This window comes from Ammospiza caudacuta, chromosome 1 (assembly GCF_027887145.1).
Source record: "Ammospiza caudacuta isolate bAmmCau1 chromosome 1, bAmmCau1.pri, whole genome shotgun sequence".
Classification (NCBI taxonomy): Eukaryota; Metazoa; Chordata; class Aves; order Passeriformes; family Passerellidae; genus Ammospiza; species Ammospiza caudacuta.
This window is the reverse complement of record NC_080593.1, coordinates 80818984-80834661: the sequence shown is the minus strand read 5'-3', so window position 1 is coordinate 80834661 and position 15678 is coordinate 80818984. Positions and strand designations below refer to the sequence as shown.

Genomic DNA, 15678 nt, shown 5'->3' with positions numbered 1-15678 from the left:
AAGCGAAATGTTAAAGTCCTCCCTGTAACCTTGGGAAAGAAATTAAAAGGATAGATTTAACCATGTGTGGTATAAACAACCCTTGGAGCGCTAAAGTACTAAATATGTTTTAATTTGCATTTTCATGTTACTGCCTTTTAATAGCAGTGGGATACTATTGTTTAGGCATTTACTTCAAGGGAAGTTAGCTGGGCATTCTTTGGGAAGGTATTCTGTTGGTGTGGATTTCTCTAAGTGTATTTTGAAAATCCATCTCTGAAATTGCCTCACCAAAAAACCTTAACTACCAAAGGATGTTACTTGAGAAGCCAGCAGGTAATGCACTTAGTCTCATCAACCTTGCAGACACTTAAATGAGCTAAGGATGCCTGTGTAGTCAGCATTTGTAAGATTAGCATATCCTGTGCTGGTGCTCTAATCTTGGACTCAGCACACACTATTGTCACTATTTCTAGTAGTTGTATTTACAACTTAGGATAAAATATAAGATAAAATAAATGCTTATTCTGAAGGTGATCTATAAAATGATGACTCAACTATCCATTTGCTTTCTTTCAAATTTGGAGTTTTCTGTTGTGCATTACTTAGCAGAAATCAAAGTGGTATTCACTATTATTAGCTAACAGGTGTTTTCTGCATATCCTATTTTACTTGTCTTTCCTCCTTCTGTCAGGGTTGTTCTCATTGTTGGGTAAAACTGTTTTTGCTTTTCAATTGGACTGATGTTGTTCTGGATTAAATACAGGAGTTCTGTACTGAAATTCCGTGTTTGGTTAAATCATGGTAAAAATGATCAGTGGACCCAGGATAGCTTAGGCCACAGCTTGCACCTGTCTTTAAAAGGAAGTTATGTGGGTTTTAATTAATGGTTGTGATTTATACATTACATTAAAGTTAAAACTACTTTCTGATGAACCAACTTTATTATAGGAAACTGAATCCTAAGTCAGGTCACATTTCATTTAGCAGTAAGGGAGGGTAAGTTTAGTGCTGATCATCTGTCCTATTGGTAGTGTATCAAAACCGGGTGTTTTGAGTACCTGCCAACTTAGGGCCTGCATAAACTTTGTGACCTTGAGTTAGATGGCCAAGGTCCATGAATTCTTGTTCTTTTGTGTAAAATACACATTGATATCCCTATTTTTGCTCTGTGCCATGCTTCTGTGTCAACTGATCTAATGACATACTGTCACACCTGATAATATTGCAGTTTTACCTACATGTAACTCTTTTAACTCATTCTTGAAAGCATGTTTTGTAGTAACGTTTCTTGACTTCATTGTAAGCTTTGATCATTGGGAGGGACAGAGACATAGCATGATTGTAACAGATTTATGTGGAGAGGCAGTCTGGGATGAATGCTTCATGAAAGTCCAGCAAGGAGGAGGAAGGTTAGATTTCTCAAGAATAGTGATTATGAAGGGCTGAGGTATAATTTTTTCTAGCTGGTTCTGTTTGGTTTGAGTTGGTTTTGTGTGGGTTCTTTGTTTCTTGTCAGGGATGTGACTGGATGAGCCTGCTGTTAAGTGTAAATAAGTACTGTTTAGGATTAGCATGTTAAATAATGTTTGCTTGCTGGTGATGCATAAAGAAAAGAAATTAGACTGGTAGATTATAGGATTGCTTTGCGATGTACCTTGAAAATTTATTTAGGATTTCAAAGCTGTAGCTTTTGACTTTAGGCTAGCTAGATATTTTAACAAAATCTTCACTGGTGCTGCTCAAAGGGATAAAAGAGAACTAAGTGCCTTTCTTCTGATTTCTAGTCATTACTTTCCCCCATCTGGTAAAAAACCAGTTTTGTCTTTAGCAACCAGAATTGGTGCAGAAGTAATAAGTGTATGTGTATGTACAACTTGTGTTCCTCCTCTGGGCAGAAGGTTTAATTTTGCTTTTTCCAAACGTGCCTTCCTTTTTGAAGATTGATGGAGGCATATTTCTGTGTCAGGATATTACAGAGCTATTGCTTATCATTATTAGATGTATTACTTCATTTCTGTTACAGTACGGAGCTCCTTTCATTTTGTGATGAATGAACAGTGGGGGAAGAGAGAGAGCAACACTTTGGGAATCACAACACTGTCATTCATTTTAGATTGCAATGTCTTGACAACACGGCTTGGTTGTAAGGTAGAAGACAGTAATTTTAAGAAAGTAAATGCTTTTAAGACTAGACAGTCTGATTTTACTGAGGGTAATTACTGTATATTACTAGTAAAGCAACTTACTAGCTTATGGGATGAGACAACTGGTATGCCTAAAAATCCAACAGATGTGCCTTAAATGAAGTTATATATATATATAAATAAAGTTATACATCTCACTGAAATCTTAAGGCAGTCATGCACTAGGAAGGAAGAAAATTTTAGTGTATTAACTCCAAAGGAAAATCTGTGCAGTCATTTGTTTTGTAAAGCTAATAAACTAATAAGATCAAGGGGCTGTCACAGTAACTTTTTTTCACCTAGATTTTATGGACTCTGAATGGATAATTGTCCATTATCTTGAAATACTTGAAGGATTTACTAGATAATTCTTCTGGATACAGAAAAGAAAAAAGATATCATTGTAACTATGCTATGGACTATGTATTTTTTCTGCTGACCTGACTTTACTGGAGCTAATTTTAGAAGTGAGCATCATTCTCTGTGTTGATACTCATTTCTAAAATGAAAGAGCTTGAACTGAAACTGAGAAATAAACTCCCTTGTAGCCTAATTATCAGAAAAGAATTTTCATTTGGATCTGTTTGACTACCGAATAACAAATGTAACATGTGCCTAGACTTAGTAGAAATTGTTGAAAAGAGCTACTGGGGGAAGGCCTTGGCAAATTTGGTGTTTCTGACATGGTGTGAATTTGATGGATTCAGGCTATTCTTTATACTTGTGTCTTGTGGTTTCAGATGATTTTTGTTCCTACTTGCTAAATGAGCTGTTAGAAAAGTTCTTTGCAGGTAGCTGAATGATACTGAATTGTAACAGCTCTCGGAGCTTCATGCTAAAAGTGACTGACAGGGTAAACACCAATGAAAAGTGGTTTTAACACTAAATGTTGATAGTGACCAGATTAGAGAGGATTTTTGCTTTTTAGTTAGCATGCAAGGTAAATCTGAATATTTCTGCTGTGATATAAATCAGAGAAGACAACAGTTTGAAATGACAAATGTTTCCTGTCAGTATCAGTAGTTAAACACATTTTGGAAAACAGTATCTTTCTATGCTATGTGGAAAGGGTTTAAGTGATTTAATCAGAATTAAGTTTGCCATAACAGCAGTTTTCCCTTGGCTTACCAGTAACAGTAATAATTTAGAAGTTGTAAATCGTGTCAGATTGAATAATGTACTAAGTTTTATATCTGTTGGTTTAAATGTATTTTTCAAATATTAACCTACGGAAAGTAACCTCCCTGTTCACCTTTATATCAAATGAAGAGAGAGATTGTTTTGGAAGGATAATTCTGGACAAATGCTTAATTTTAGGTGTTTTGTTGACTAGGGAAAGAGATGAGTATTTATTCAAAGTTAGATTCAACTAGTTTTTTTAAAAAAGCTCACAACAACAACAAAAAACTCAAACCAAACAAAAAATCCCAAAACTGAAGGAAAGTCATTCTTAAAGTAATGAAGAAATGGAAAGACAGGCTGTTATTTAGAAGAGTGATACTTCTTAAAATTATTTTACAGAGAAGGAGAATATATTTTTCCTATAGCAGCTGCATGTAGGTAATAATTTCTGCAATAAAATAAGTCTTCATCATTGCTCTCTGAGTTCTTGAAGACATTTAGAACTGAGAGAAGGGGTGGGGTACCAAGTAGTAGCCCAACAAGCTTTTGGCAAGACATGTAATTCTTCATCCCTTCTGGTGGTCAGGTGAGCCAAGATGGGAAGTCACTCCTTGATAAACTTCAGAGACCTTTGACTCCTGGGAGCTCTGATTCCCTCACCGCATCTGCCAACTACTCCAAAGCAGTTCATCACGTCCTGGATGTCATCCATGAAGTCTTGCATCACCAGCGCCAACTGGAAAACATCTGGCAGCATCGAAAGGTCCGCCTGCACCAGCGGCTTCAGCTTTGCGTTTTTCAGCAGGATGTTCAGCAGGTAGGTTTTGTTTCACTTGCCTGAATGCCTTTGTATTCTGTCAGCCTGATGGCACTGACAGGTGAGTTTTGACTGCTAATTTCCATGGGGTTTTTTGTACAACAAGTGAGTAGTTGCATGGGATTGACTGAATGATACCAAGTTCTCTGTATTATCAGAACTTAGCTATTGGCTATTAAGGATAAGAATTACAGTTGAAAGTTAGTTCCACTTCATGTTGTTCTGATTTAAAATTAATTTATTTACTTTAAGTCATATATGATGAAAAAGATTTTTAATATAGGCAGCTGTTCTGAGTTTGTGCTGGAAGCTGACATTCACATTCTAGGTTAAATTCTGGACTTGAAGTGTCAAAAAGGCTTCTTGTTGTAACATGCAAAAAATTAATAGTGTTATTCTGTAAAATTTTGGTTTTAAATCCTCAGTGATACTTAATTGACTTAATAGTGTTTCTTTAAAACCTGAGAGTAGTTATTCTAAAAATTACAAAAATTATCATTTAAAACAATTTAAATAATTATAATTATAAAAATTACAGATGAGATTACTTTTTGATAATAACACTGTTCTTGAATTAATTGTTATTACCTGCTATTTTTTTATTATTATGACAATATCTGTAAAAGTTAGTAGTTACATACAGGCATTAGTATCTCTGACACACGTTTGTGTTTGAAAGTAAAACAACATAAAATTCCTTGCTTGATGGATTTTTAATAAGCATAAAATGTTAGCTTTGAACTTCAATTAACAGAGACATGAGTAATTTTCCTTTAAGAGCTCATCTTCATAAAAAACTAAAGATGGCCAGTATTTACTGATCATGGTCTTTCATTTCAGTGTAATAATATCCACAAATTACAACTTCTGAATGGAGATTTTTAGATAGATAGCCATAGTTCTGGTTAAAGTAATCTTTTTTCATCATAATTAGTTGCACTTTTAGCTAAATTTCTTGTACTTTTCTGTTTCAAGAAGATACTGGGGGTGAGCAGTTGGGAGTGAAATAACTGATTTTCATCATTTACAGTAGCTGAAAAAGGTAATTTAGGCAGATGATGGGGAGACTGAGCAATCCTGATAACTGAACTTTCTTTGACGTCTGGTGACTATCTCTTCATATAATTAAAGAAAATAACTTAAATACTTAGCAGTAAATTTTACAAAATCTTCAAAACTTTATTACTTTTTTTTTAATCTAAAAAGAAGCATACATTGGAAGACAGACTGTTATCCAGATTGTCAACTCTGAGATATGACAAAGGATGTAGAAAGGCATGAAAAGTGTTAGCTGACAAAAAAAGTGAAAGAAAGCAGAGGGAATGTTATGAATGGTCAGCAAGGGCACAGAGAACAGAAGATTCCATTCATTATGCCATTGTCTAAATCCTTGAGGCTCTCCATGAAGATTACAACATAAGTAGTGGCTAGTAAGGAGTGTCCAGTGCTGGTACTTGCATGAGTAGTCAGTGAAGGGCCAACTCAAGAATATGCTGTGATTCTGTGATGAGTCCACAAATTAATCACATCTTAAATTGAAAAGGCTTCATAAAGAATCTTCAGAAACTGAAATTAACACAGTAGTTTGATTGTCAGAGAAAAATGTAGGTCCTCTCAGCAGTCTGGTGCTAAAAAGTATGGATTGGATGGTAAAACTTCCTCCTCTAGTTTGAATTGAGTTCAAGTAGGACCTACTTAGGCAATCTAGGCCAAGGGGTCTCCTGAGGTAATTTGCCAGGTGCATAATTCAAGTTTCAGGCCTGTAGGCCAGGCTTTAGGCAATTTATTTCCTGGGGGAAGGTGTTCATTAAATGCTGCGAGTCTTACTGTACTGCTCCTACTATTTACTTTTAGTATCTTGGGAGTCCTAAAATGCTTGTAGGAAATTTTCATTTTCTGCTCCATCCTAAATCATGGCTGTTGGTGTGGAGGAGTTAGTCTCAGACTGCTTTGTTCTTTGAAGATGGCAAATAACCCATCATTAGACTCAAGTCATTGTGCAGTCACCACCAGGTTCTTCAGCAAGACGCTGGATTTTCCTTCTCTGTATTGGACTCATCAGCCTTTGGAACTGTTGCATTTAAGATGAAGTAGTTGCAGATTTGAAAAAATCAAAGTGGACAGCTTTACATATTTTTATAACTTCCAGTATCAGGAATGTGCTATCCAAATCATGGATGTGGATTGTGAGTACACCAGAAGTTTTCAGTGTGAACCAGTTGACTCGAGAATGTTGATCCGCATTGACTTATTATTCAGCACATGCTTTACCTACTGGTTGGTGAAATTTCTTTCATCCTGTTTATGCCTGTGGTTTCTTTGTATGCTTTGCAAGACAGACATTGAATTAAGGTAGAAAGAGATCCTCTTGACAGTTTAAAGCTGCAGCCTTGTGCCTAATGCACATCTTTATCAACCACATGAAATTTCAAGCTAGATGTGTACAGAGATGCAGCCCTTGCTTGCTGTCTTCCTAAGCCCTTCCCTTAGTATGCAGTAATTACCACTGTCAGAGATTGAGCTGTCCTTTGGTTTATCTCTGTAATGACTGTTAATTGCTGAAATGCTGCATGTGCAAGTATAGCTCTTTATGTTGCTTTAACTTAACTTTACAGATATTGGGTATTTTTGGCACTGCATTATGAATCACAGTGTGAATTTTGGTTGCTGTTCCCTTTCATAATACAACTTTTCATACTGGCATTTCAGTGCAGGTCAATCTGTAGGACAATGACCATTCAACATCCATACCAGACAGATTACTCTAATAGCCACAGCAGATGTCTTAGAGATTGTAGCTCCCTCAGCTTTGAAAATTTACCTGCGGGGAAAAAAGTGATCTCAAATAAAAACATTATTTTTTCTTGCAAAAAAAGGCAAAACAACTTTATCAGATCATCCTAATTTATCTAAGCAATGTTATTTTTTCATTTGAATACTCATTAACACCATTCAATGCATGACGTTACTCTGGTTTGAGGTATTATTTTAATTTATATCTGAGACAGTTCTGGAATGGTTTATGTAGAGCTCCAAAGCAACTTTCTTTCTAAAATACTTGAGTTTTTGTTAGCTCATTCTCTCTTTGTTCAAATGTTAAACAAACTCAAGATTGATTGAGAAGATAACATGAAAACATCTTTTAACTATTGCCAGTAAAGTTAAATGTGGTGGTTTTTTTTTCATTTGAGAATAAGCTAAGTGTGGCCCTCTTCCACTGTTTATAGTTAGTTTGCACATAATGGCAAGCAACCAAGAGCATTGTAAGTGAATCTATAACTGTCCTTAGGCATGAGTCTGATTTCCTCCTCCCTCTGCTGGATTAATGAAGTAACTCAGTTCATGGAAGTGTTAAGTGAGTGACAGAGTGGAGTTGGAGGAGGGAATTGGCCATGTTGAGCTGGTACTTCACTTTATGTTACTTCCACCTTAGAAAGCTCATTGGGTTTTTTCTTCTGTCTTGCACGTTCTTGTACACTGGAAAGCTGTTTCTAGTGGAGCTTTCCAAATCAACAGAAACATTGTGGTGGTATCTTGAGTACACCAAGAGTCATCTGCTGATCTACTACTGAGCAAGTAGTAAGGAAAGCGGTGCATGAAATAAGGAAAACAGTAGATAAGTGAATAACAGAAAATCTGACATTTGAAATGTGAAAACATATAACAGTCTTAAACTGAATGGAATTCTAAGTTTGACTTTAGGTAGCAGAAGCATGCTGGGAGATCTAGTTCCCAGTTAGTTTGTATATTAGCGTCTAAAAAATTGGGGTTTTATTTTAATTAAAAAAAAAAAGTCTGGCCACTGGCACTCAGCCCTTCTTCATGCTAGTAAAAGTATGATTTTATGTTTAAGAGTTAATAAGCTTACAAGTAGATAATACTCAGCCTTTCACCTAAGGAACAGAGCTGAATTATTCTGATATGAAGCAATAAAGCAGACTTGGAACAGCAATATGGTCTGCTTTTCTAGGCCATGAAAGGTCAAAATTGTGCATAAAGATGATGCTTTTGGTAGAGTGATACTTGCTGACACTTGTATGATCGGAGTTTTGGTGCCTGAAAAACTCTCCTGATAGCTTGCAAGCCAGAAATTAGTAAAACATGATGGTAGGAAGTGTTTTGAGGATTTTGTTTTTTTCTTTTGGGGGGGGGGGAGGTGGGACAGGGATTACTTATTTTTGTTGTTATTGTTTGGGGGGGTTGTTTTGATTTGGTTTGTCTTGGGGTATTTTCCCCCCAAAAATACATTTATTTGATCATAGTGAGTGTCTTCTCTGTCCCTTCTGGATAAATGCGCTGCTTCCTGCTTGATCTGCCTGCCTCAAGACAGGTTACAGTCACTGATTTCAGCCTTGAGTAATGAAGGGCGGGCCATGAATGCTTGCTACTTGCTAGCAACAACATGATTTCACTGTGTGATTCCCATGTGGCTTTTGAAGGCGGTTCCAGTGTAAAATGGGACTTTTTTTGAGAGAGTATTTCTGCATTTTAACTGTCCGAAGATCAGAAATGCAGATATTTCCATCTTCCCCTTCTGAATGCTATGTCAGCAGCAAGTAAGTGGAGATCAGAATAGTGAATGTATGCAAAGTAGGTAAAGGGGTGGGGGGTGAGGAGTGGATAATAATGTGGGAAAGACTGGTGCAAAGAAGCACCATGAATCTGCAAAAGATCAGGTTTACTTCTACAAGCAGCATATATCACATATTTTGCAGCCATGAGCAATGATTTTTTTTTTAAATGAAGCTGTTTTTCCATAGTAGTTTCTTCTGTCATATATTCTTTTGGGAGTTAGAAATGTAAGCATTTTTCTAGATCCTGGGCATAAGGATGGTTTTGCTGAGACTGCAGTAGAACTTAATTGCATCGTTAAAGCAACTTGCTGCAGTGGAGGTTGATACTATTCACCCTTTGACTGAAAAGTGTTGAGCCTCTTAGTCTTCTATGGATTACTTAAGTACCAGACTGAATTCCATTTGCTTTCAGTATTGGTAGAAGAGTCCTTAGTGTCTCAGTGTGATGATTTCTGTAACTCTTACACATTTGCTTCCCCTTCCTGGGAGAAGTAAGTTGCTAAAAGGCTGATATCAGTGCCAGTAATGGTATTGTACTTTGATTGAAGTGGTATGCAAAGCACTTACTGATGAGAAGAGCCTAACTTGACTCTGCCTCTACATGCTGTAAAATTCCCAAGGGTGCTTCCTCAGTTTTTTTAAGAATCAAGGTGTGAAGACTGAACACTAATGAGATGTGTATTCATACTGATTTCACTTCGAGGCAGTAATGTTTTTCTAGTTGAGTGGTTTATGTCATGATCTGTGTACTGAATTTCTATGACAATTTCTTCCCTTGAGAAGTTATTCAGCATTATTCGAAGCAAAAATCATTCTCCCTGGGCTGCTTTCTGCATTTCATCCCATGCTTTCTGGGACTGATTTTACTGTTGATTTCATTTGTTAGCTTGTAACTGTTAGTAGTCTCCAGAGTCCAGTCTAATTATTTCATCCAAACATATCTCTTTTCAGCTCTTTTTATAACGGGACAAGTAGTCTCCTGAAACTAGTCAAAAGTATCGGTAATAATAACTGAGGCTGTGTTTAGCTCCTCGCTCTCCTTTTTCTGATCAATATTTTACCTTGAAAGAAGAAAATGAAAACTTGTGTTGACCTAAAACACAATAATATTCTTTTGGCAATACTTACTGGGAAAACAAGTATTGCAGAAGTTAAGTATGGAGATTTAATGAAGTGTTGGTGATTTGAAGTGGCTGTATTTTGGGGTATTAGGGAATTGTTTGTTGTTTTGAAGATGTCCAGTAGGAGAGAGCTTGCAAACGGAAAAATACTTGCATGGTCAAGATAAATGAGAAAACCATGTTTTCATTCTTTTTCTAAAGAAAGCATGGATGTTTTTCATGGGAATGGTGTGTGGGATTATGTGTGTATTGAATGTGATCGAGAGTGGTGTTGCAGGAATGGCTCTCAAATCTGTGTGGAAGGAAAAAAAAGTCTCCCTTTAATTAAACTCAGTTACACTTTCAGTAAAAGAAAACTGGGGAGAAACGTCACCCAACTTTAGAAATCAGAGTAAAGAACACTAATAGGTAAGAGACACAGTACAGGCTTTTGCAAGTTATTTTCAAAACCAACTAAAATATTAATGTTTTAAAGAAACAAGAACGCTGAAGGTAAATGCTAAGGTATTCTGCATTGTGTAAGTGCTGTGTAGATATGGTAAGTGTAAGTGCTGTGTAGATATGGTTAGCTGACTTCAGATAATTGCTTATGTGCTGTTGTTTTTAATTCTAAATGTCGTTCTTGAACCTTTTGAGTATCTTCCAAAAAATTAAATACCATGTGCATACTGAACTAATGGATTAAGTTATGGCTAGGAAGTAGTAGTTTGAAGAGAGGTTAGGTGTTTTTGTTCATTCACTCATCAGAAATTTGGTATGTGTGCTGGAATCTTTTGTGTTAACTGACAGAAGCTAATTACATGTACAGTTTTTACTGTTTATAAAACTGTCAGCCCAGTCATTCTACCCAGTGGTAGAAGCATAAAGGTCTTTAAGATGTCTTTTGTTCACCACTTTTTCAGCGATAAAATTTACAATAAACAATTATGTCTGATATTTTGAGGTGATAGATGCTTCTTAAGAACTGGAGCATATTCCTTCATATGCTCTGAATACAGACATTTATCTCATAATGATTTCAGCTAATTTTTCTTGTGTTAATTGAAGTTAGTTACTACTGAATCTTACTTCTTGACTTAATGATACGTAGAAGGTGAAGTGAGTTCTCATCTAAAGTAGAACTTCACTGTGTTATTCACCAGCAATATGCGAGCTTCATTAATGTTAACCTTGCAGAAAAATGTCAGCTGAAGGTGTAAACAGATTAGAGAGACCCTCACAAGGGGTCTTGCCACTTGGATCAGATTACTGTCAAATTGATGAATGTGGAGAAATGGGGTTGTCTTTTGTAGGCTTCAAAGTACAGATATAATCTTGAATCATACTATTTTGCTAGTTTGAGCTAATTACTGCCTTGAGAAAAGTTAAATGAGATGTAATTAATGTTCTTCAGTGGCAACATTGTGTTTTAATCCAGCAGTTCAGTTCTTTTTAAGCAGTGCCTTTACAGCTTCTCAAATGCTTGAATAATTGTCTTTTTGTTGTAACATTTAATACAGCAACTCAGGATTTCTGTGTGTCTCTCTTCTGTACCACAGGTGTTGGATTGGATTGAAAACCATGGAGAAGCTTTTCTTAGCAAACACACTGGAGTGGGAAAATCCCTGCATCGGGCCAGAGCTTTGCAGAAACGCCATGAAGACTTCGAGGAGGTTGCACAGGTAAAAGCAATCACATGAAGGACTGTACACTTGTCATGGAAATAAATGAAAAATTCCTGCTTTTGCACTTAAGGGCTGTGCAGAGGGAGCCCCACTACAAAACATTCCATTCCAGGAAGGGACTGTTTTGTTTCTGTTGCAAGTTTTTATTGCATTTCTTCTTTATGCTCTAGCTTCGTGATGAAAAAGACAAACTTCCATTAGTCCTAGAGGGTGTGAGCCTTAAAGTAAAATAGAACTGCTCTGGCGTCATCATTATTATTATTCTTAGTGGTAGTAGTAGTATAATTATTATTTCAAAAGCATTCTTTCAAATATTGATATACAGAAGAATGAAAGTTCTCCTTTTAAAAGTAGCTTAGTTCCATGGGATTCTAGGATTTTAACTTTCATGCAGCCTGTACGAGAGGATGGAGATGATTTGAAAGTCTTGCTTTCTGACTTTAAACTTGGGGAGCTCCCACATTCTCACTGCAGTCTCATGGAGAGGCAGGGGGACTCCAAAGAAACCAGGTGAGCCAGCAAACTGGCCAACCCGGCTTAAGTTTTTTTTCTTTAACTACAATTGAGTTTGTTAATGTCCTCCTTTTCTGAATAACCTTTAGTTTAGCCTTAAGTTATGATACAACTTCAGAACACAACTTTATGTGAAAAAAAAATCAAAACAAATAGAGATTCAAAGGAATGCAGGGAAGTTAACAAGGAGCTGGTGTAGCTGTTAGCCTCTAAAAGGGGGGATGTGAGGTGAAGAACAACCTTGTGATGGAAGCTGAAGGCTAGAATCCTCCCCATTAGGAACATGCGCTGTCTGTCCAGGCTTAATGATTGGTAAGAGAAAACATTATTTCCAAGATTAATGAAGAAAAATCTCCGAAGGTGAGGTTGATATAGGGGTGCTTCAGTCAAACAGAAGACAACATTATTAGATAATTGTGGCATTGTGTGCAGCAGCTTGGCAGTGTCACCTGTTATGGGGAATGCATCACAAGTGTTGTTTACAGTTTGCCTGTCTAGTGGAAGATTAAACTCTTGATAAAATTTTATTGTAAGTACAGTCTTGGAGCACTCCAGTGGCTGAGGACTTGAAATAGCATCAGAAAACTTCCTCAATATTGATTTCCTGTAAAATTTTCAAAAAGAATAGGTTTTGTTACTTTTGTATATATACATGTTGGATTTTCTATATGCATGTCTATTACTTAATTTTTAGTAAAAAGTAACGTTTTCCATGTGGAAATACTTATTTTTCTGGGTCAGACAAGCAGGAGTCTATTTCTGTAAGATACTTAACAAAGCCTGAATGATCTCATACTTAATACTGTATTATTTGGGAAAATAAGAAGAAAATGTTTGAGTAGCCAAAAGTGGATGAAGTGCATAGAAATGTTACTTGGATGTTAAAAAAAGCATCTTGTTAATTTGCATTAGACTTTAAAGCAGAAAATTTTAAAGCAAATGTTTACTAAAAACTTCCCCAAACTGAATGTTACTGGAGTTTGAAATTATCTCTTCAGGGAATGGGTGTAAGTTCTATTTATGGAGATACTGAAAACTTAGATTGGTCAAAGAACTTAAATATACTACAGGGGACTATCTTCCACTGATAGAAGGATGGACAAAATGATCTAATAAGTATTTTTTTCATCTCTAACTCTTGAATCTGTAGTGAGTTACTGCCAAGAGAGGCACACCCTCTGAGTTGTTCCTCTTACTTGCTGTAAAACTGAATATAAGCAGCCCAAAAGGCATTCCTGTTGTTGCTGTTACAAGGAAGATTATGTTCAAGTATAAAGCAGCACTCTGCACTCCTTGTTAAAGCATCAGTAACTTTTGGCTGACTTATTTTCTTCCTACATTTCTGGTTGGTCCAGGTCTTTGTTGTGTTTTTTATTTTGGGCTTTTTTGTTATTGTTGCTCTTTCTGTTGTGATTTTGGTTTTGTTTGTTTTTAATAGCACTCTGGGCATTATTAGGGGTTTTCATTCAGTTCCAGCCAGAAGCTGAGAGTAATGTTAAATGAAGTGTCACTGGCATGGCAATGTTCTGGCAACTCCAGGGAGCCAGCAGTTATGTTGACATGTTTCTGGTCAAAGGCTAACTCCTGATTTTGAGGGGAGTGAAAATTATTTTTTCTTTTTTCTTCCTTTCTGCTTTTTCCCACATACTTTTTTTAATGTGAATGAGGTGCCATTTCCTCAACAGCGTTCAAAGAGATGTTAAAATAAGCTGTGTGTCAAATAAAATAGACGTTCCAGTCAATGGACTGTAGTCTCACAAATTATTCACTTCTAAATTCATGTGAAATGAAGGTTTGTTTCTCTTTATTTAACACTTTTTATTACCACTACAAAAGCTAGGTAGTCAAAACTCAGCTAATAATCCTCCTTAAATTCCGATTCCAAATTAATTCTACACATACATACTTTGACTTGCACCCACTATTGTAAAATCGTGTTTTTCTTTTCGTGTGAAGCCTGTCCAGTTCAACTTCTACTTACCCATCTTTTTCTTTCTTTTTTGACTCTCTCTCCATGTTCACCTTTGTGTCCTTAAGACCATTCAGTTAAAGTGTCAAGTGTCCAAATTTTGACATAATTGAGTCACTTATTGGCATGAATTTTCAGCTTACAAGCACTGGATACAGGTCAATATTGCAGTTGTAGTTCTCCGTACATTTTTGTCTGAAATTCTAAATCAGCTTTTTTTGTTTCAAATGTCATCTCTGTCCACTTTTTGACAGTAGTCTATGCTCAAAAACCACAAAAGGTGTATGGCAACAATTAATTAGTGGGTTTTCCACAGGTAAGTCTTCTTGGTGCAAGAGATGCACAGGAAAGCTCATTGCAGACCTTGTCTGAATACACCATTCATTTCCCTACCAACACCTGTTTCCATCTCCTTTAAGGTTGTAAAAATGGGTTATGAATTTGGACTGGTTCTGAACTTTACCCATAAATGGTTGCAATACATCAAATTAAAGGTCCATGTCTTTAACTTGCTTGTGGCTATCACCAGATGCATAAAGAAAAGGGACTTGTATGCTTAAAAAGTTACCTTTACCCTCCCAGCCTGTTTGATGTTGGAACTGAAGGATGCATCTGAACCAGTCACTGATGGACTTTTCTTTCCTTAATTGGGCTACTTTTTCAACCCCTTTATGATCTTGGAATGTATTCCACACCCTGTGGCAATGAGTTATGCAATTTAATTGCTCCTTAGATGAAAAGTACTTTGCTTTTTCATTTTAAGTGTATTGTCTGATGCTTAAATGTGATAGTGTCCACTGTACTTAATGAGTCATCTGTCTTATTTTCTGTACCTTTAATGATTTGTACACCTCTGCTGGTCTCCAGCCATCCATGTGTCCCTCTTCCCTTTCCAGAGCACAGTAAACTCCAGGTTGTTTGAAGTGCAGTCCATATCTCCAATTATTTCTGTGTTTATTGTCAGTAGTAGCCATTTCTGCAGTAGTGTCTGAAATTTAATCTTTGGGATTTCTTTGATGTGGCACTTCATATGCTTTCTAAAAATATGGTGTTTGTTCTTTGTGAATAATATTGAGAAAACATTTAACAGAAAGATGGGAAAAATTATGGAATTTGTAGCTGGGGAAGGTGGTAAATTCCATTATAGAGAATTTTTCATAATTTTGGAGAACAATGCCTATTTAAAGACTTGCACAGAAGGATGGGGACTACAGGTCATCTTGAAGTTCTTACAGGGCTCCTTCTCCCCTGGGATCTGAGGAGAGTGTGCTAGTGAGGAGATCCTGAGGAAGTTTGTCACCCTGAAGGCTCCTTTCCTTTCCTTTCCTTCAATTTAGGAAATTGGCATAAGCACCATTAAGGAAGAACTCTTGCTCTCTATGCCTAACTTTCAACGTGAGGCTGCCCCTTGGGACAAGTATTTTCAAAATTTTTGCATGACTGCTTTTTTCCCTCTGAGCATTGTTTAGAAGTAAGCAGAGAGCTGGGAGAGGCAGTAGGTAGTACTGAGCACCTAGGTGATGTGATTTCTATCCAAAGAGCAGTTTATATTATACTCCAGCTCTACTTGGAAGTGAAATTTGAGCAACAAGGCATGTGCCCGCTGCTAGGTTTGAGAATTGCAGCCCCTTTTGAAGCAGAATCCAGGCTGTGATCTTTTTTAAATACAGGCAGCTCACCATCCCCTTTACAGAAAGAGAAGTCAGATGTGCCTGGGCCTGTGTAATGCGGAA

General features: G+C 36.6%; 1 protein-coding gene across 1 annotated transcript in view; it reads left to right on the top strand.

Moving 5' to 3' along the window:
* The window catches only part of TRIO (trio Rho guanine nucleotide exchange factor), a 247080-nt gene that overhangs the window by 94776 nt on the left and 136626 nt on the right, over window positions 1-15678 (top strand). Inside the window, exons 9-10 of the mRNA XM_058811071.1 lie at window positions 3874-4104; window positions 11338-11460. Coding sequence (XP_058667054.1) covers window positions 3874-4104; window positions 11338-11460 — 354 coding nt within the window. The remainder of the gene's footprint in view (window positions 1-3873; window positions 4105-11337; window positions 11461-15678) is intronic.